Below are 21,728 nucleotides of genomic sequence, written 5' to 3'. Positions count from 1 at the left end.
GTAAGGTCCTGAACATTCCGTATATGTTTCAGACATCCTCATATGCCTTATACAACCTCAGACATTCCTATAGGCCTTTTATATCTTCAGACATCTCCTAATGCCACATACAGCCTCAAATCCCTCATACAATATCTAACAACCTCATATGCCTAATGCATGCAAAAACAACCTCATACATGTATCCTAATAAATCCTCATATGCATCATACATCCTCGCATTCCTCATATGCCTTATACATCTTCAGACATCCCCATGTACAGTACTGTATGCCTGACATCCCCAGACTTCCAGTGATTTTATTATACTGTAAGGATGAGACGTTCCTGCCCTTACTCAATAATATCAACTGGATCCTGCAACTCACCTGGTACTGGTGAGGTCCTGAGACACACACACACACACTCACACATATGTATATATATATATATATAATGATATAATCTTAGGCATCCTCATATGCCTTATATATTCTAGACAGTCTTGTATGGCTCATACAGTATGTCCTCAGACATCCCAATATGCTGCATACATCCTCCAGTACCCTCATATTCCTCATACATCCTCCAGTACCCTCATATTCCTCATACATCTTCCAGTACCCTCATATTCCTCATACATCCTCCAGTACCCTCATATTCCTCATACATCCTCCAGTACCCTCATATTCCTCATACATCTTCCAGTACCCTCATATTCCTCATACATCCTCCAGTACCCTCATATTCCTCATACATCCTCCAGTACCCTCATATTCCTCATACATCCTCAAACAACCTCATATAAATGGAAGTAATTTCAAGACTTCAGCTGTCTCTCATTTTAATCTTGTCTGTAATTTTTTTATATGCCCATAGTCATATTATCTCTAACTGTCCATGAAATGTCTGTAAATTAAATGTGTAACCTCTGTTCATTTAATGTAATCATGCATTGTCATAACTCTGTGCACAGGACATGCTTGATATTGAGAGGTAACTCTCAATGTATTAATTACTAGTAAAACATTTTATAAACATCTTCAGATATCGACATATGCCTCATACAGTACATCTTCAGACATCCTCATACATCCTAATATGCATCTGCCATCGCAATACATCCACCCTCAGACTTCCTTATACAGGCATACCCCGCATTAATGTACACAATGGGACCGGAGCATGTATGTAAAGCAAAAATGTATTTAAAGTGAGGCACTACCTTTTTCCCACTTATCGATGCATGTACTGTACTGCAATCGTCATATACGTGCATAACTGATGTAAATAACGCATGTGTAACAGGCTCTATAGTCTCCCCGCTTGCGCACAGCTTCGGTACAGGTAGGGAGCCGGTATTGCTGTTCAGGACGTGCTGACAGGCGCATGCGCGAGCTGCTGTTTGCCTATTGGGCGATATGTCCTTACTCGCGAGTGTACTTAAAGTGAGTGTCCTTAAACCGGGGTATGTCTGTATATATCCTCATAGATCCCAATATACAGCTGACATCCCAATACATCATCAAATCAGACTTCCTTATATACTGTACTGTACAGTATATCCTCAAACATCCTCATATGCATCAGACATTCTTATACGTATATCCCTTCTTTTGTCCCTCCTCCACTTTCCACTTCCCCACTTTTTATTCTGTTCTTTCCTATTATACTCTCCTTCTTTATGCCTTTCTTCCTTTATTTCCCTCTCTCTTTTTACCCATCCCTCTCTCTCCCTCCCCAATCACGTTATTTGCCTCTCCCTCTCCTTCCCTCTTTACACTCCCCCTTCTCTCAATGAATCTCTTTCATTTCCCCCCACCCCCCTCTCCCCCTCTCTTCCCCTCTCTTCCCCTCTCTTCCCTATCTTCCTAAGGCCAGGTCCCCGGTGACATCACGGCCGCGTCCCCATCACTACCCCATCACGCCCCCCACCCCTGTCTTTCCCCCTGCAGCTCGCTGCAGACCGGGGAATTTGGCTGTACATGCCACCAGCCTTGCAGGCACGTGCAACACGGGCAGCGGGGCCACAGCCTAACACTCTTCCCCCTCTCTTTGTCTCTCTCCCACTCCTCCACCCCTCAATCTCTGACCTTCTATTTCTGTATTTCTTTCTCTTTCCCTCCCTCTCTCCTTCACAGTTGCAGTATCCCCTCTCCCAATCATCTCTCCCACTTCTCCTCCCTCTCTGACCTGCTCTTTCCCATGTAGGTGTTTTTCAACTTCCATAAGCTCCTTCGTCACATCCCTGGACCCCACCACCGAGAGATGAAGCATCTGTCAGACCTGAAAGACTTTGTCCAGGAGAAAGTCAGAGTCAGTCAGGAGACACTGAATCCCTGCTCCCCAGAGAACTATATAGAATGCTTCCTGATCAAGATGCAGAAGGTTGTAGACCAAAGTGACCTACTGTAATGTCAGTGACGTTTAATGGGTCAGTCCTACATAGGACCAAAGTGACCTAATGAGAGTGACATGTTTAATGAGTTAAAGGGTCAGTCTCATGTAGGATAAATGTGTAAATGTACATGTATTTATATATGTCTGTGTATACTGTACCCTGTTCCTGCAAAGTTTTCTACCTTCCTTCTTTCAGACACAGTACGACTACTTTTCAACTCTTCTTCTTCCCTTTTTCAACCCTATACTTCTCTTATTTTACTTGCCATAGGAGCACCAAAATCCCAACACAGAGTTTCACCTACAAAACCTAGTCGCCTCCACTATTAATCTGTTCTTCGCTGGAACTGAGACTGTAAATACAACTCTACGATACGGCTTCCTTATCCTGATCAGATACCAAGAGATACAAGGTACCGGGGCATTGATAATCCTGCCTTCCTCATACATTTCACCACCCCTTCCCTGTGAGGTGCCAACTCGTACCTTTCATTTCCCCTTATAGCAAATGTGCTCCCCTTGTAACCCTCATCTCTGCCTCATTGTCAGGGTGGGCTAATTGTACCTCTCACCTTCCCCTCATATAATCCTACATCTTGCTTAAGCCCAGGATGGTGTTTTGGCAGGAATGGTCCAAAAGGAGATTGACAGTGTGATTGGACGTAAGCGTCTTCCGACAGTGGAAGATAGGAGTAGGATGCCCTATACTGATGCAGTGATTCACGAGATTCAGAGATTCAGCGACATTATCCCCACAGGGCTGCCCCACTCAGCAACACGAGCTATCTCCTTCAGAGGCTACCTTATTCCCAAGGTAAAGAGTTTGTGTTACTATGTAGGGGGAGAAACAAGATCCATAGTTCAGTGTCATCCAGCAGTCGGAGAGACAGATGTGATGGATCATGGGTTTCTTTTGTTTATGTCATTGCATCACCCTGAGGTGCCAGGGACAAGTTCAATGGGTCCTCAGTCTTTACTTTCTGTATCACCTTGCATATGGTAGGTACCTTCTGTCTGTGTCACTGTCACCCTGCAGTGGGAATTTAAATGCATATAATAAGATATTGATCAGAATTGCACCTAGTGGTGGCTGAATAAATCATGTTTGAAAAGCACTTTGGGATTTAAAGATCATATATAAATAGAAGAGATTACTTTTTACTCTGCTGAAATGTAATTAGCAAATATGAAGTATTATGAGTTTGCCACAGCTGAGAACTACCCATGTCTACACTGTATCAGTTACATAGAGAGTTTCACCTGGGAATTGGATTAAAAGCGCTTTCTAGATGCAAAATATTTTTAACCTAAATAAAAAAATGTAGTACTGGAACTATTTTGTAATATCAATGTTATTTAAATGATCAGTAGTAAAACACTTTTTTAATTGCGATTAAATACTTTCCTAATAATTCTAAGCAGATACTCTTTGTATTTAAGGGCACCGATGTTTACCCCTTGCTGACGACAGTACTGCAGGATCCCAACGAGTTTACCAACCCTGCAGAATTTAACCCGGGACGATTCCTTGATGAGTTTGGCTGCATCAGAAAGAGCGAGGCTTTCATGCCATTCTCTGCAGGTACCATGTGTACAAAACCTCTCATACAGTGCGAGGAAAATAACAGAATTCATTCCATAACCATAAGAACATATGAGGGATCATTGGTTGAACGTATACAAAACACTTCATATACTGTATACAGTATGTGTATTTGTTTTCCATAAATGTAAGCCCAATAATTTTTTGTTGCATACTCCATAAAGGTATTGATTTATATAGTGTTACTGATACATTCTGTTATAGGCGAGTCTGAACTCACCTAATTCTGTTTTGTGATATATGCGGCCTGCAGTGATCCTTACCTTCCTGTAGCACTGCAGAGGTATCTGATTCTCTTTGGGCTATTTAAAATATGGCCACCTATAGGAGGGAATCGTGCTTAACATCTTCACAACTATTGTAGGAGAAATATATAATATGTAATTGTAGCCCCCTTTCCCCCGTGTCTAAGGGAAACTACTTGTGGTATTTTACCTGAGTGTCTCACAGGAGGCCTGATCCTCCGCTGCAAGGAGCCTGGGGTGGTCGTGGTATGTATCATGGTGGCGCCTCCACTTGGGAGGGATCCAAGTGCAATTGGATAACCCCTTCCCAGGAACATGCAGCAAAGAATGAATATGCACACAGTGATATAACAGCTTATCTTTCCTGGCAACACAGAACTAATAACGCAATACTATACAGGCCTCGCACGGCCATACTCACACAGTGCCCCACTGTCCAACCACCACCTTGTCCACACCTTGGTGTGGTTCCCCCAAAGTACTGGGGTGCCCTGGGCACCTAACCACCTGGTGTCCACAGGAGCCAAGCCAATCCCAAAGTGTGTGGAGTAGCGCTACCCACAGAGTGTGTGCGTGTGGCCGGTGGTGCACTTGTCGTGGATGATAACTATCTAGGGGCCTTCACCGAAGCAACCACAATCGTTGGGGAGTTGGGCCAAGCTGGGACCAGGGGGAATCTAGGCCTAGGCTCAGGGCCACGGGCACCTGAGACACTACACCTCACCCTTCTCTGTCCTGCTCCCAACAGGTGTGGTTCTTCTGAAGCGCACCAAATGTGTCAATCGCCGGACGTAATCCTGTGAGTCCTATTGGCTCCTGCGCTCATGTGTCTAGAAGCCCCTAGAGCTGTGGTTATATTTCACCCATATACCAAATAATAATAATAATAGCATGTCCTTGTATAGCGCTGCTAGTTTTAAGTAGCGCTTTACAGAGACATTTTGCAGGCACAAGTCCTGCCTCGTGGAGCTTACAATCTATGTTTTTGGTGCCTGAGGCACAGGGAGATAAAGTGACTTGCCCAAGGTCACAAGGAGCCGACACCAGGAATTTAATCAAGTTTTCCTGCTTCAAACTCGGAGCCAGTCAGTGTCCTTACTTATTGAGCCACTCCTTCTCACTCCATCGCTCATTCAGAGTCTTTTTCTTCGCATCTGGTGTGTGAGTGAAGTATTTATCTTTCTTATAGCTCAACCCCGTTATAACGCTACAACGCGGATCGCTTATAACGCGGTCTAAACTTGGCTCACGATTTAAAACACCTCCTTTCTTACCGGCATCTGAATTTCTCTCATCTCTGTTGCATTTCTCTCCTCTGCTCTGCCCTGCTGCGCAGACACACACCATGTGGAATTTGAAAAAAAAATTTGTTCTTTAAACATTCAATACTTTATTGCTTTCAGACACACAATTTCACGTGGTGTGTGTGTCATGTGACCCTCCTCTGCGCTCAAGATGGAGAGGAGAGAGAGAGCAGCCACAGACAGATGCCAGTAAGTCCTCCTGCCAAAATTTACGCGACCCCGGTTATAACGTGGTCTCATTCTCGTGGACCCGAGGCACCGTGTTATAACGGGGTTCAGCTGTATATATATATATATATATATACCATGCGATACCGGTTGCAACACGACATCAAGGGACAGCACGCAGGTAACTAAATCATAAATTTTCTAAATTTGATAGAAGACACAAAAAACGACGTTTCGGTTCACCACCTTGAGAAAGGTCCCAATTGGGGACCGAAACTTCGGGTTTTGTGTATTCTATCAAATTTAGAAAATTTATGATTTACTTACCTGCGTGCTGTCCCTTGATGTCGTGTTGCAACCGGTATCGTATGGTCCGTTATTGCTTTGTGGGATAAGCACCAAAACTTATTTACTTGCAAATGGTGTGTCGACTGTGCATTGGATTCTATATATATATAAAGGCAATATGATACAGTGTTGATGAATATCAAAGACAGCACTCCAAAGGTTGGTCAAAAAATATATTGTATTTAACAAAACATCATTCCAACGTTTCAGTCCGCGTGCGGGACCTTTATCAAGGTGATGTGCTTCCAAAGTGAACATGAACACATATAAATACCTACAAAGACCTATAACAAACAGGTGCAACATATATCAATGATTAAGCAGTACTTAACATACAATATGATTGTCTCTCACATACCTGCCCAGCCTCCAGCGTTGCCTGAAACGCAAGGACCCGCCCGTGTGGTTAAACGCACCCACTGCGCATGCGCGGTTCAGAGGTGAACAGCAAGAACCTCCGTCGCGTGAACCTCAATCTGAGAGGCGCCTGAGGCGAATGGAACGCATGACAGGCCAATGGAGCGCGAACTGCGCATGCGCGAGCCTCTCGAGAGGGAAGGAAATAAATAATTAATGCGTCTGCAGGAGAAGAGCTCGATCACGATGTAGGTGCACTAGTCTCCTCCGAAATCCATCTATTAGTAAGACCAAGATCTATAATGGTATCTATCTCCCTTTTGTAGCCAATTGTGGGGTCTGAGTTAAGAAGTTTGTTATGTGTTGACCTCTAGTTTGTTCTCAATCTCTTGTTTGTAGTAAGTATACGGCATTACTACCACTCCACTGCCTTTATCAGCTGATCTGATGATAATGTCAGTATTTGTGCTGAGGGATTTGAGTGCTTTCTATTCTTCTCTGGACAGATTAGAATAACTGGTTTTGTAATTTTTCAATTTCTCCCTGGTATCTAGTTCTATCATGTGCATCAAGGTATGAATACAATGATTATGTGTCTGAGGGTCAAAAGTGCTGCGTGGTTTGAATTTGCCAGTGAGATCAACAGGATCAGCATTGGTTCTACTCCCAGTGGATCTGCTGAAAAAATCTTTAAGTTTATGTTGTTGATTGAGATGGTATAAATCAATTTCCTATTCAAAGGGATCTTGTTTGAATGTGGGACCAAAAGAGAGGACTTTATTGAGAAGGCTGAGTTCAGCGGGTTTAAGTGTATATTTGGACATATTGAAGACTACACACTCTATGCTTTGTGTTTGTGTGTTCCTCTGGATGTCGCCTGCCTTAGTGGATATCTTGCGCTTGGGGAGAAACAGGAAAGGATCACAGGTTACCTTTGTTCTTGCTTGGGAGCGCCTCCAGTCAGTATGGATCCTCTGTGATAGCCCATACTGACACCTCTACTTCTTGTAGCAGACAGTAAACCGCACTGCTTTATATTTTCTTGGTCTTTATTGCATGTAGATCTTATTACAGAACAATTACATCCTTCCCTCCTTGCTGTGCCCTGACTCAGGCTTTAGTCCCAGGTCAGGCCTGTTGGACCTCTCTTCAAATCTCCTTGTGAGATTGAGGGCTGATTTTCCTCACTCCACAGAGGGAGGAGAGAGAATGACAAGGACCACCCACAATTTGGGAAAGTGCATGTTGCAGGGTACATGCAACCACACACGTGGGTTCTTTGGATAGGGCTTATTTATTTGAGCCTTAAAACATACAGCATACCAAAAACAAATAGCAAAAAACAAATAGCTTCTCATCAGCAAACAAAAGAAAATAGCTTCTTCTTCAGCAGACAAAACAAAATAGCTTCTTTTTAGCAGACAGAACAAAATAGCTTCTCTTTAGTATGCAGGAGACAGACAGTTCATCACACATGTACTTTGCAACACAGACCTTACAGCAGTAATCTCTTCAGCATTTTCAGTCCTGTCTCCTCACCAGCTCTCCCGCATGTGTGTACAGCCTGGGGTTTTAACACCTTTATTATGCAGCTGGGGTCAGACTAATTAAGCAGCCCTTCTCAACTTAACCTCCTCACTGCTGCACTGCAAGCCTAAACATAGGTTTCCCAGGCATATGGCTGGTGACGTTCATTCATCCTGTCACAGTGCCAATATTTATATTCTTTGGGGAGTGGCTATAATTCAGACTCATAACAAGCCAGATCTGGATACTGATAGGCCCTCACATCCAGTGTGTGGTCCAGTACCCACCCCTTCAGGTTGGCACTCGCTGGCTGATGCTAAGGCTCGCCCTTGGATACTTATCCATGTCTGCAAAAACACACAGGCCTTATGCAGGAATTGTCCCATCCATTGCCTGCACTTAACAGGGCTTACAGTGGTACGGCCCAGGAAAAGACATCGCGGCCGGGAGGCTAAGCTATATATACAGTATATATATATTTTAAACTATAGGTAGAAAATAGACTTCTATGTGAAAAAGGTGATAGATTTTTAGTTTAATAAGCATAGCTATTACAGTTATTAACAGCAGTAAACATCCCCATTAGTAATGGACTTTATAAAGAATAAGCTATTGGCAGAATAATGAGCATCCCTTTACTTCCTGAGGCTGGTAGTGGCTGTAGTAATAAAATGAGGCAGTAGAGAACAGAAAAGTTTACGCATGTGTCAAGCAACAGGTTTCTACAATAAGTATAAACAAAATATATTGTGCGCAACTAATAAACCTCTAATATTATCAGTGATACAATGTGTATTAACATATACCCTTCTAATTTTTACTCAACTGGTAAAACCACAAAAAAAAACCACAGTGTGAAAAAATAAAAATTTTTTTACATAACCGTGTTATGTGATGTAGAAAGCATCTGCTGCTATTAAACAGGGGTTGGCTCGGCACCCCCCAAACACGGGGGAAGATATGGAGACAAAAAAACAGCGCACAACGCAAATAGTGAAGTATGAAAGTAACAAGTGTATATTAAAATAGGGGATAAATATTCTGCGTACATCAAGATATTAGGACATAAACATTGAGTGTGTAAAACACACAAGTTACCACTCGGCGGCCGCTCATACAGGAGTCAGGAGTATGTTTCCCTTGGCAGGCGTCTGGGACAGCAGCTGCGATGCTTTTCCTTCCTAGGAACACCTCTGCATTCGGTCACCGTCTCTGTGGGAAACTCCCCTCTGGTCAGCTGGGCTCCAGACGGATCGAGCAATCTGCAGCCTGCAGACGCACTGGGAGGGTCCCCAGATTGGTCAGTGAGGACCTGGGTGGTTCACAGAGCTCTCCGTTTAGTGCAGCCACAAGCAGGGGTGAACTGGCTGGCTGGGAATGAAACTCCAATATGTCGCGCTGTTGCTCCGTTGCGGGACGCTGCGGAGTGACGTCACAGTAGCGATTTCAAAAGTACACAGCAAAGACGGAATAAAGTCTCTAAAGTGCCAAAATTACACACATAGGATAGAGTAGCAATAAAATACTTGGACCAATTATATCCTACATGTTTCGTAGTCACTGATGAAGTAGTTGTGACTACGAAACATGTAGGATATAATTGGTCCCACAGAGACGGTGACCGAATGCAGAGGTGTTCCTAGGAAGGAAAAGCATCGCAGCTGCTGTCCCAGACGCCTGCCAAGGGAAACATACTCCTGACTCCTGTATGAGCGGCCGCCGAGTGGTAACTTGTGTGTTTAACACACTCAATGTTTATGTCCTAATATCTTGATGTACGCAGATTATTTATCCCCTATTTTAATATACACTTGTTACTTTCATACTTCACTATTTGCGTTGTGCGCTGTTTTTTTGTCTCCATATCTTCTACAATAAGTGACTGCTGTGTACGTGTTAGTTATTGGGGGAGGTGTGTTACTGTATATGTATAGTGAGTTATTATGTGTATTGGGGGAGCTGTGTGTATTGGGAGGTTAGTATGTGTATTGGGAGATGGGGTGTTTATTATGTGTATTGGTAGGCCTAGTGTATTGAGGATGAGCGGTTATTGAGTTTGGGGGGAGAGGTGGGGTTGTGGGAGAGCGAAAGGTGGGAGTTTGGGAGAGAGGTTGAGGTATGGGAGTTAAAGAGAGGTGTGGGTATGGTGTGGGGGAGTGAAAGAGAGATAGGGGTGTGGGGGGAGGAAAGAGAGGCGAGTGTGTAGTGGGAGGGTCCTTGCAAGGCCCCCCTCAGTGTTGGCCATGGCCCAGTGGACACTCTAGTCCTGCACCTCAGGAAAACTGCCAGAAGCCCTGAATACTGGCACTTATTTTTTTTACAGAAAAAGCACTATATATATATCTGTGGACTAAAAACAAACAAAAGCGCAAGCTCTATCGCACGTAACTGAATAAAAAATAAGGTACATTTATTTAAAAAATCAACAACCCGTGAGAATGTGCACTGACAGGATTTAAAACAGAACCATTCGTGGGAGAGAAATCTCATGTGGTCATCTGCAAATCTGTTTTAAATCCTGTCAGTGCACATTCTTATGGGTTGTTGATTTTTTAAATAAATGTAACCTATTTTTTACTCAGTTACGTGCTATGGAGCTTGCGCTTTTGTTTGTTTTTTGTCCATAGATTCCAAAAGTGGTTGGCTATACCACTCTCTTTAAAGCTGCAAACACGCTCCCTGGATCCTCAATTGGAACTATTTTTCTCTCTGGATTTTTGTTTGAGTGGAACATTTATTTTGGACTTTTTTCCTTGTTCACTATCACGTTATGATTTGCAGATATTATTAGGTTAAATTGTGATTAATAATTTAATTTGCCATTTTTTAATTTCATTAATGTAATTTAATATTAATGTTATTTTAATCCTCTTCAGCGCTACTTAATTTTTGTGTTTTTTTTTAAATATATATATACCTGTATATATATAGCACCTACTCCCCCCCCACCTCCCACCCCCTCTGGGAGAACTTGGGTAGGCTACTGCTGATGTAGTGCTGGTTACCTGCAAGGGAACAGGAAAGATGAGTTGCCCGCAATGGTGTGGGGGAAAAGGACAGTCTTTTTGGTTATCCGCTGGTTCTTTTCCTCTTGGTGTCAGTGCCTCCAGGTATAGTGGGTTCAGCAGAGCCGAAGGCAGTCCAACCATGACAACCTTTACCCCCAATACCTCTGTCCAACAGACTGCCGCCGAGCCAGAAGTATAAATGAGGTGATCTTTATTATAGCAGCCACTGCCGGTATCATTACAGCGTATGCTTCTGTTGATAGGATAGATCGCTGGTTTCGGATGGTACTGGCCTGCGGGTAATATTGAGGCCTGGCTAGAGTAGCTTGTTGCCCTCGGCCCATGAGGCTGAGCACATGTCTGCCTCCCAGCCGGGAGGAAACGTCTCCAACACTCTTCTATCCCATGCAGGGGCAGGCTGGAAAAAGACTGAAGGTCTCACCCCTAAGGGGCTGAACTTAAATCAATAATTTGTTCCCTTCCTTCCTGAAGCTCAAAGAGGTTGGGCCCCGTATCTGTACCACCATTGGCTATCACAGATCCCTATGTCATCTCAACTCTCACTCAGAAAATCAGCATGAGGAGGGGGAAAACCCCATAGGATAACCCCCCCGTGTGTCTCGCCCCTCCCCCACGGCTGTCATCAGCCTCCTCACACCGCGTGAGAGCCACACGCCTGACCTACCTCAGCCAAAGCCGCCTCACCTCCACCCGCCGCCCCCTCACCCAAACTACCCCCGGCATGCCTCAGCCAAAAGCCAGCACTTCTCTCCGCCCCATCAGCACAACTACCCCCCCCTCACCCAAACCCAGCCACTCCGCAACCTCTACAGCCGCCCCATCAGCCTCACTTACCCTCACGTGCGCCGCCACTGCACCCTCCTACCAGCTCCCGGACAGAGGGGAAGCGCTGAGTGCGCCTCCTGCCCCAGCCCACCACTCTGGCCCCCCCAGCTGCCAACCTCTTGCTCCTCCCCCCCTCGCTCCCAACGAGGAACGGAGGGGAAGCGCTGCGTGTGCCTCCTGCCCAAGACCACCACTCCCCTCCACCCCCCCGCTCCCAACGAGGAATGGAGGGGAAGCGTGGCACGTGCCTCTTGCCCAGAGCGCCACTCTCCCCCCCCAGCCTCCCCCCGCTCCCAACGAGGAACGGAGGGGAAGCGCTGTGGACGCCTCCTGCCCCAGCCCGACACTCTCGTCATTGTCCCCCTCCCCACCGCCAACTTCCCGAGCCCACCTCCTGCCCCAGGCACCTGCCGCTGGGATATCAGGGGCAGGAGGGAAAGCATCTGGCGGCAGGAAGCACCACCCACCCAGTCAAGGTAAGTCACCCACCCCACCCAGTCACTCAACACACCAACTCAATGTCACCCAGTCACTGTCACCCACTGTCTCCCACCCACCCAGTCACCCACCCAGTCAGATACACACCCACCAAGTCAGTTAATGTCTGTTACCCATCCAGTCAGTTACCCACCCAGTCAGTTACCTACCCACCAGTCAGTTACCCACCCAGTCAGTTAAAGTCACTTAACCACTGACCCACCCAGTCAGTTACCCACCCACCAACCCAGTCAATTAAGTGTCAGTTACCCAGAGTCAGTTATCCACCCACCTAGTCAGTTACCCACCCACCCACTCAGTAAGTTAACCCACCCAGTCAGTTACCCACCCAAATTCAGTTACCCACCCACCCATCCATTCACTTACCCACTGTAACAGGGGAGTAATCCCTGTTCAAGTAATGTGCCTTTAATCTAGCAGTGTGGGGGTTAACTGCTGGCAGTCAATTAATAAACACCACCTGCCTGATCTAGTTTGCTTACAAAAGCCTGTCTGTTGAGACAGGAAGTGACTCCTTAGCTCTGAATGAGAGCTGACCTTTGGAGACAGAGCAGGGGTTCTTGAGTCTCCCAGGAGAGACTGACAAAGAGAACACATATCTCTGGAGCTGACCATGTCTTGAGCTCTGCCAGAAGACACAGCAGAGCTGATTTCAAGACACAGGGAAAACTACTAAACCTGAAGCTGACACACCCTGAGGGAAGGGAGCTGAACCAGGAACTGAGAAGATTTTCCCTCCAAGAAACAGATAAGACTTTCATTCTTAAGAGACTTCTTATATCTGCTTATTTCATGCTATGTGTTTGGGGCTGGGAGAAATGCTTGACTAAGGGAGATGTGAATTAATTGCATAGTGTTTCACTAGAAATACTCCCAAGTGAATATAAGCTTTGTTCCCACCCCCCTGTGTTTGGATGGATTTCCTGATGAAAAGGAAAAGGCACAATAAAGCCTTATTATAATTTCACCTTATAAAAGTCTCCAATTGTGTACCTCTGTGAATGTCCGTCTACATAACCCCACACTGATGAGACCCATTAAGGTCGAAGGGGTTGGGAGGGGGCGGAATCCTTGGTTGGGCCTGTTTATTCTGTTTATTCTGCTGGAACAGACCTGACCCAGCCCTGACCCAGGCTCAGACACTCATTTACTTGCAACGTGCCATGATTGGTTTCAAAGAACAACAAGGACTTGTTTACAATCGTCTTGTTGTGTGGAAGAACATGGTGCATGCTGGGAAGAACATGTCATCCGTTTGAAAGAATGGGCCCTCAGCCCAGACGAACAGGCAGCCCGCTTGGACAAACAAGCCTCCACCGCAGAAGCTGAAAACCGAGAGACAGAGGTGTGTTCTTGAGACTCCCAGGAGAGACTGACCAAGAGAACACACATCTCTGGAGCTGACCTGTCTTGAGCTCTGCCCAGCATAGCTGATTGCAAGACACCAAATAAGACTTCTAAACCTGGATGCTGATATTTTCTGTGCACGCACGGGTGCGGTTCCAGGAGTGCAGAGAAGCTTACTCTACAGCAAGAAACAGATAAGACTTTCATAATTAAGAGACTGCTTATATCTGCTTATTTCATGCTATATATTTGGGGCTGGGAGAAATGCTTAACTAACGGAGATGTGAATTAATTGCATAGGAATTCACTAGAAATACTCCCAAGTGAATAGAAGCTTTGTTCCCCCCTTGTGTTTGGATGATTTCCTGATGAAAAGAAAAAGGCACAATAAAGCCTATTATAATTTCACCTTATAAAGTCTCCAATTGTGTACCTCTGTGAACGTCCGTCTACACCCACCCATTCAGTTACCCACCCACCCATTCAGTAATCCACCCAGCCGAACATTCAGTAACCCACCCACCCCCCCATTCAGTAAAATTCAGTAACCCACCCACCGATTCAGTAAATTCACTAAATTCAGTAACCCACCCATTCAGTAACCCACCCATTCAGTTACCCACCCATTCAGTTACCCACCCATTCAGTTACCCACCCATTCAGTTACCCACCCATTCAGTTACCCACCCATTCAGTAAACCACCCACCCACCCACTCAGTAACCCAACCCACCCAGTAACTAACCCACCCAGTCGCTCAGAGTCACTAACCCACCCATCCAGTCACTAAAGTCACTAACCCACCCACCCAGTCACTAACCCACCCAGTCACTAACCCACCCACCCAGTCACCCACCCACTAACTCAGTCACCCACCCACTCACTCAGTTACCCACCAACCAAGTCAGTTACCCACCCAGTCTGTTAAAGTCACTTAACCACTGACCCACCCAGTCAGTTACCCACCCACCCACCCAGTCAATTACCCACCCAGTCACTGTCAAGTCACTGTCACCCACTCAGTCAGCCAGGCAGGCAGTCACCTGTCTTTTGTTGAAAATATAAAAATAAACAGGTTGCTTTGTAATGTTTTTTTCTGTATCACAATAAGAAAACAGTTAAGAAAAAGTTGCGCTCTAAAATATATTTTTTCGTGGTAGGTGCGATATGGATTAGGGGGGGGGGTGCCCTGCTCCTTTCATTTGCCCTGGGCCCCATGATTTCTGTTGGCGGCCCTGCTCCCGCCCGCCACCGCAGCGGACAGCCCACCCCACAGTAAGTCAGCAGCTGCCACCCACCCCTATCACACACCGCACCCAGTCAGCTGATGCAGAGATACCCACCCACCCCCGCAGCGCGCCGCCCCGTCAGTAAACCCTCCGCCCGCACTTGCAGTGAGCCGCCACCGCACAACCCAAAAGTGAGCCGCCACCGCCAAGCTCTGAAGGGGGGGGTGGGGGGAAATCACTACCCTCCCGCCCCCCCAGTAAGCCACCGCTGCTGAGCTCTGAAGGGGGAGGGATTAGAACCATAAAGTGAACTGCCACCACCTAGCTGTGAAGGGGGGGGAAGCCCAAGCCTGTCACCCGCCCCCCGAAAATTAAATCCTGGGCAATGCCGGGAATATCAGCTTTTTTATATATATATATATATATATATATATATATATATATATATATATATATATACATTCCCATAATCCCTTGCTGCAGTGGAAGCACTGTTTGCTGGGTGATAATGGTGAAAGGCAGGGTTGCAGACCTGTCTAAGACATGCAAATGAGCATACAGTAATATTTCCATTTGCTATATGCTTTACAGTGGAGGGTTTTTGTCACTTTTTCTACCAACCATAACTTAACTAAGTGTGGTGAAACCTATCCCTGCTTCATTTTGCAAAGCCAGTATAACCAACCTGTAACAGGGGAGTAATCCCTGTTCAAGTAATGTGCCTTTAAGATAGCAGTGTGGTGGTTAACTGCTGGTAGTCAATTAATAAACACCACCTGCCTGATTTAGATTGCTTACAAAAGCCTGTCTGTTGAGACAGGAAGTGACTCCTTAGCTCACTTGTGAGCTGACCTTTGGAGATAGAGCAGGGGTTCTTGAGTCTCCCAGGAGAGACTGACAAAGAGAACACATATCTCTGGAGCTGACCATGTCTTGAGCTCTGCCAGAAGACACAGCAGAGCTGATTTCAAGACACAGGGAAAACTACTAAACCTGAAGCTGACACACCCTGAGGGAAGGGAGCTGAACCAGGAACTGAGAAGATTTTCCCTCCAAGAAACAGATAAGACTTTCATTCTTAAGAGACTTCTTATATCTGCTTATTTCATGCTATGTGTTTGGGGCTGGGAGAAATGCTTGACTAAGGGAGATGTGAATTAATTGCATAGTGTTTCACTAGAAATACTCCCAAGTGAATATAAGCTTTGTTCCCACCCCCCTGTGTTTGGATGGATTTCCTGATGAAAAGGAAAAGGCACAATAAAGCCTTATTATAATTTCACCTTATAAAAGTCTCCAATTGTGTACCTCTGTGAATGTCCGTCTACATAACCCCACACTGATGAGACCCATTAAGGTCGAAGGGGTTGGGAGGGGGCGGAATCCTTGGTTGGGCCTGTTTATTCTGTTTATTCTGCTGGAACAGACCTGACCCAGCCCTGACCCAGGCTCAGACACTCATTTACTTGCAACGTGCCATGATTGGTTTCAAAGAACAACAAGGACTTGTTTACAATCGTCTTGTTGTGTGGAAGAACATGGTGCATGCTGGGAAGAACATGTCATCCGTTTGAAAGAATGGGCCCTCAGCCCAGACGAACAGGCAGCCCGCTTGGACAAACAAGCCTCCACCGCAGAAGCTGAAAACCGAGAATTACGTGCAGCTTAATCGCTGTGTCTGTTCAAAACACTGTGCCTGTGGAAACCACGCCCCGTGTACGCCTTCTAGAAAAAAATTGGGGGAAAAAACAATCATTCCGGTATTTCCTTAATTAAAGCAGACTTATGTTTAAGCTTCAGCCCACCATCTATAATACCAACGAAGCCAAGGTTGGATTGATCATAACCCTGCTCAAGGATGAGGCCCTTGCATGGGTCTCCCCTATGTTATAACAGCAAAGCCCACTACTAAGGGATCTGGAGGGATTCATCGAAGCCATGAGTCTGATTTTTGATGACCCAAACTGTGGTTCAACCGCTGGGGCAACTCTGAACAATCTTCGTCAAAGAAAACGCTCGGCAGCTGAGTACACCGCTGAATTCCGCAGATGGGTTACCGATATTGAGTGGAATGAGGCCGCGCAGATATATAATTTTCGGCAGGGTCTCTGAGCAAATGAAAGACAAATTAGCATGGATGGTGCCTCCAGAGAGATTTGAGGAATTTGTCCGTTTATGCATCCAAATCGATTGCAGGCTTACGGAAAGGCGATTGGAGAGACAGAGGGTTCATGCTAAGCAACCCCGGGGTTAGCTATGTCAGCACCCCAAGACGCTCCAGGGAGACTGAGGAGGAGCCGATGCAAGTAAACACATTACGGGGACCTATATCAACTGGGGAAAGGAATAGACGCTGAACAGAAGATCTCTGTTTGTATTGCGGAAACAATGGACACTATCTCTCCGATTACCCAAACAAGTCCAGGCGGTCTTCTTTCCCGAGCCCTTGGAGAAATCAGCTGCATGCCATTTCAAAGACTGTTTTCTCTGCTTCTCAAAGTAAAGATAACCCTCCTTCTCTACACCCACACCTCCTGGTTCCTATAATAATCGAGGAAGGAATACATCGTTTTTCAACCACAGTAATGGTCGACTCAGGGGCGGCAGGGAATTTTATGGACATAGAATTCACCAAGAACCATTCACCCACATAGTTCTTACGACTGCCCCATTGAATTATTACCGGGTACTGCCATTCCTTTTGGGGGAATCTTTTGGCAGTCTTTGTGCACCTTCCACTCGAGTGAATCAAGGCCCCTCGCTGTATAGGAAGGGTACAGCCGCCGCTGTCACGTAGAGAAGGGCTCCCTTGCTGATTCCCGGCATCAGCTCACCGCACCCACGCTGGTGACGTCATCAGATGGCGCCGATGGAGTTTCTCACGTCGCGTCTTTTGCAGGTGAACGGTGAAAGCAGCCAGAGAATGTCCCGTAAAAAGTCAATACTGGCAATACAAATAAACCTTAATAGGTAGTAATAGGAACGCGCCCTCGTCTTTCCAACGCGTTTCGTATATGAAATATACTTCGTCAGGGAATATCGGAGGTTAATACATGGGCGCTCTTTATACCTATACTCCTCCTGTGATTGGCTGTTGGTGGATAATCCAGCACCTCAATCAGGGAAGGCAAAAAATATATGTTATCCTGCACTGAACTTATACATATTTAAACACCTATGTTTAAAGTGAATACATATACATTACATTGATTTATTAGGACAACTTTATTAAAAACATAATGGAATATCTCTAAAAAATAAAGAAACAAAAGTTAGTACAGACTGAAAAACGGCAGACATTACTATCTATTATTCTTTATATCTTGAGAAGGAATAGGAATATAGAACAGAGTGATAACTTATACCAAGATAGGATCATGGAGGGAAGGGACAATAAATTAATAAATTAATAGTGATAGTAATAATAAAAACTACAATAATCTTACTTGATATGTATCTAAATAATTAAAAGTGGATGTGGTATAAAGATTTACAGGATATACAATCTTTAACTGTAAAACTCTCTTTAGTGGTGTTGGAGTGAAGTTGTTTACGATCTAAATTGAGCATTTTACAGGCTTTACACTTACCACAGCTAAAATTACCGTTAGGTTTTTTAGACATCCAGGGGATCTCCGACGATGTATTTATTGGAGGTCCAATATCACTTGGTGCCAAATAATGAAAAAGACACAGAAGCGCACCAAGGGTTAAGGAAGATGTATTAAACAATGAATGTAATAAAAAGTAAAAACTTACACATCATAATAAAAATGTCCAGTAGCGGCCAGTGCATGAATGGTGAATCCAGGGGGATGGGTAGGCGCAGGAGGTATTGCCTGATGTTTGCAGTTCAGTCCCGCGCGCTGGGGCTGGCTTGCCCGGCAAGGCTCAGATCTTTCTTCCGGGTTGCGGCTGTCGCAGGACCCGTATGGAGCTGCCCTCTGATCGCCTGTTTACTTCACATCCCACTCGAGTAGGTATGGTTTTACCTGCTCGAGTGGAACGTGAAGTACAGTACACAGGCGATCGGAGGGCAGCTCCATACGGGTCCTGCGACAGCCGCAACCCGGAAGAAAGATCTGAGCCTTGCCGGGCAAGCCAGCCCCAGCGCGCGGGACTGAACTGCAAACATCAGGCAATACCTCCTGCGCCTACCCATCCCCCTGGATTCACCATTCATGCACTGGCCGCTACTGGACATTTTTATTATGATGTGTAAGTTTTTACTTTTTATTACATTCATTGTTTAACACATCTTCCTTAACCCTTGGTGCGCTTCTGTGTCTTTTTCAATATCTTCTGACGTCGGAGTCTTCCTACGGAAGTTACCAGTGGAGGAGGGGTGCCTCCACATCACAGTAGCAGCAAGAGGGGAGAGTTGATCTACTTCAAGATCCCTTCTAGGAAGCATGAGCGCGGATTGACTTTCCTGCCTATGGTGCCAAATAATGTTTTAAATTTTTTGCTCTGCGGTAAATGAAGCTGGCTTGCGGCTGGAGGGACCAAGGATAGGGTCATTACATAAAATATTCCAATTTTTACTAATAATTTTTGGAATATTCATACTAACTGAATTAAATTCAGTAATAAATGGAACTTTAATTTTATTATCAATAATATCGTATCGGTATTGTATGTTTATATATATAGATATAGATATATATATTTATATATATATATATATATATATTATACCAGATGGTGATCCAGCAAAAAGAAACAGCACACAAGGGATGACTTCAGTATTAGAGATGTAGACACTCAGAACGCTAACGTTTCGTTTCCACAAACGGAACCTTCCTGAGGGCTGAGGGCTGAGGAAGGTTCCGTTTGTGGAATCGAAATGTTGGCGTTCTGAGTGTCTACATCTCTAATACAACATCTGAAGTCATCCCTTGAGTGCTGTTTCTTTTTGCTGGATCACCATCTGGTAAACTGTATATATTATTTTCTATGGAACAAACATCTGGATTTTTTGCAGTATGTGTGCTAGTTGTCATCCAACTTTATGTATATGTGTATATATATATATACAATACGATACGATACTGTGGTGAGACAAAATCACAGGCAGCACTCCAATGGGTGGTCAAAATAATATATTGTAGTTGAACAAGACACCATTGTATGGTTTCTTGTAAAACTACAATATATTATTTTGACCACCCATTGGAGTGCTGCCTGTGATTTCTTCTCACCACGGTATCGTATTGCCTATCATACAATATAGGATTTTCACCCACTTTATTGACTATCTTGACAGAGTGCCTGCTGTTCCTTGCTTTATGTTATATATATATATATATATAATATATAATTAATATATATCATTAATAGAATGAGCTTCAGTGGAGTGTGTACTGAAAATGTCCAGTAAAGAATCAAGTCCAAACAAGGAGATAAAAGTGTCTGCTTGGTCCGAAGTTGCAGCATCTTATGTGAGGGATCTTCTGTGTCACCTCAATGGGAGGAATCTACTGTATATATTGGACCATAGAAGCGCAGAAAACAAAGGCATCATAAAATAGAACAGTTTTTAATCTCAGTAGAGGTAAAAACATGTAAAAGTATGTAGGGTTGAAAAGTAATGCACTCAAGGGAGAGTCTTAAATGGTGACTTCTTTGTGCAAGAATCTAGGTATTTGAGCCGCAGTTACTGCTTGCTTTGTTCGCTTGTCTGGAGCTTGAAGGGAAAACTTGGATCCTTCAATGACGGTGTCACTCCTCACTATTGGGTGCACCCGTGTTGGAGCTTGTTGTGGGGTCCATCAGGGGCACTTTTGCAGAGTGGAGGGAGTCCTGTATTCGCCAGTGTCGGTGCCTCTCCACCCTGCCTGGTCTCGTCTGCGGCGCAGTTTGATGATGTCACTGGGCAGAGCCTTACTGCAGGACCTAGTCTCTCCAAGGAGCAGGCGAGCTCTTACAAACAGCTTTGTTAGTTTCCGTCTCAGTCACTCCTGATGAAGCAGATCAAAGAACTGCAAAATGTGTAGAGAAACTACAGCTGACTTAACTATTGAGACTTAAACTAACAATCTCTTTGCAAGATATAGCCTGATCCTTGGAATTGGATTCTTGGAATTGGCAATGGAATCACTTGGCTGCTTATTTTGGAATATTAGTTTTTTATGCATCTTGGATTGATACTGTATAACGTTGACAAATACAGACATGGAGGAATATGCAGATATGTCTAATATTTTTGCTAATATCTCAGAGACTATGGGCTATACTGAAGAAGAGATTTCACATATTAGATACAATGAGACTGTGGATACTATTTTCGGCCCGGACAAACCAGTAGATGTGTTTAATGACCTCACTAAGCTTAAAAAAAGAGAAATTGATTTTTATTTACATGCCGTGACACTATCGCATTACCATAAAGAAAAACTGTTACCCCATGGCTTCTGCATCAAAAACCAACCAACTATTGGCCGGAGCGGCCCGGATTTTTGTAGAAAATGGGTGGCTATTTTAAACAAATGCTCATTCGACTTAACAATTTTGGTTATAGAACAATCCACTAAAGAACTGACTAAAATTAAAAAGTATATGAAAGACATTGAAGACAGAAGTGGGGATATCATGGCTGCAGATACAACCACTAATTGGTTGGATAAAATTCAAACTATTACGGATAATTACCGTGAAGGTCTCATTAAGTACAAGAGGGATAAGTTGCAACAAGTTAAACTATTCTACAAAGAGAATAAGGTCTATAAATGGTTCTTGGGTATTAATGACACCGGTGAATCTAGACAGAGGAGGAAAGTCTCACGTTCTAGGAAAGCAGCAGCAGGTGGGGCTAGATATAATACTAGCGACACATCAGATTCGCAAGATAATACCGCCACCACTAGCACT

The 21,728-nt window shown here is 44.7% G+C and overlaps 1 protein-coding gene across 4 annotated transcripts in view; it reads left to right on the top strand.

Moving 5' to 3' along the window:
- Window positions 1–21,728, top strand: part of LOC142498665 (cytochrome P450 2A4-like) — a 58,401-nt gene that overhangs the window by 1,784 nt on the left and 34,889 nt on the right. For 3 of the 4 annotated variants that reach the window (XM_075606919.1, XM_075606918.1, XM_075606917.1), the window contains exons 5-8: window positions 2,191–2,367; window positions 2,651–2,792; window positions 3,006–3,193; window positions 3,820–3,961. In XM_075606919.1, coding sequence (XP_075463034.1) covers window positions 2,191–2,367; window positions 2,651–2,792; window positions 3,006–3,193; window positions 3,820–3,961 — 649 coding nt within the window. Of the gene's footprint in view, window positions 1–2,190; window positions 2,368–2,650; window positions 2,793–3,005; window positions 3,194–3,819; window positions 3,962–4,394; window positions 4,459–21,728 lie in introns of those variants that run through there. The other variant, XM_075606920.1, reaches the window with a different exon arrangement.

The sequence above is a fragment of the Ascaphus truei genome, chromosome 7 (assembly GCF_040206685.1).
Source record: "Ascaphus truei isolate aAscTru1 chromosome 7, aAscTru1.hap1, whole genome shotgun sequence".
In the NCBI taxonomy this organism is placed as follows: Eukaryota; Metazoa; Chordata; class Amphibia; order Anura; family Ascaphidae; genus Ascaphus; species Ascaphus truei.
The sequence above is the reverse complement of the archived record's forward strand: the minus strand, read 5'-3'. Positions and strand labels throughout refer to the sequence as shown.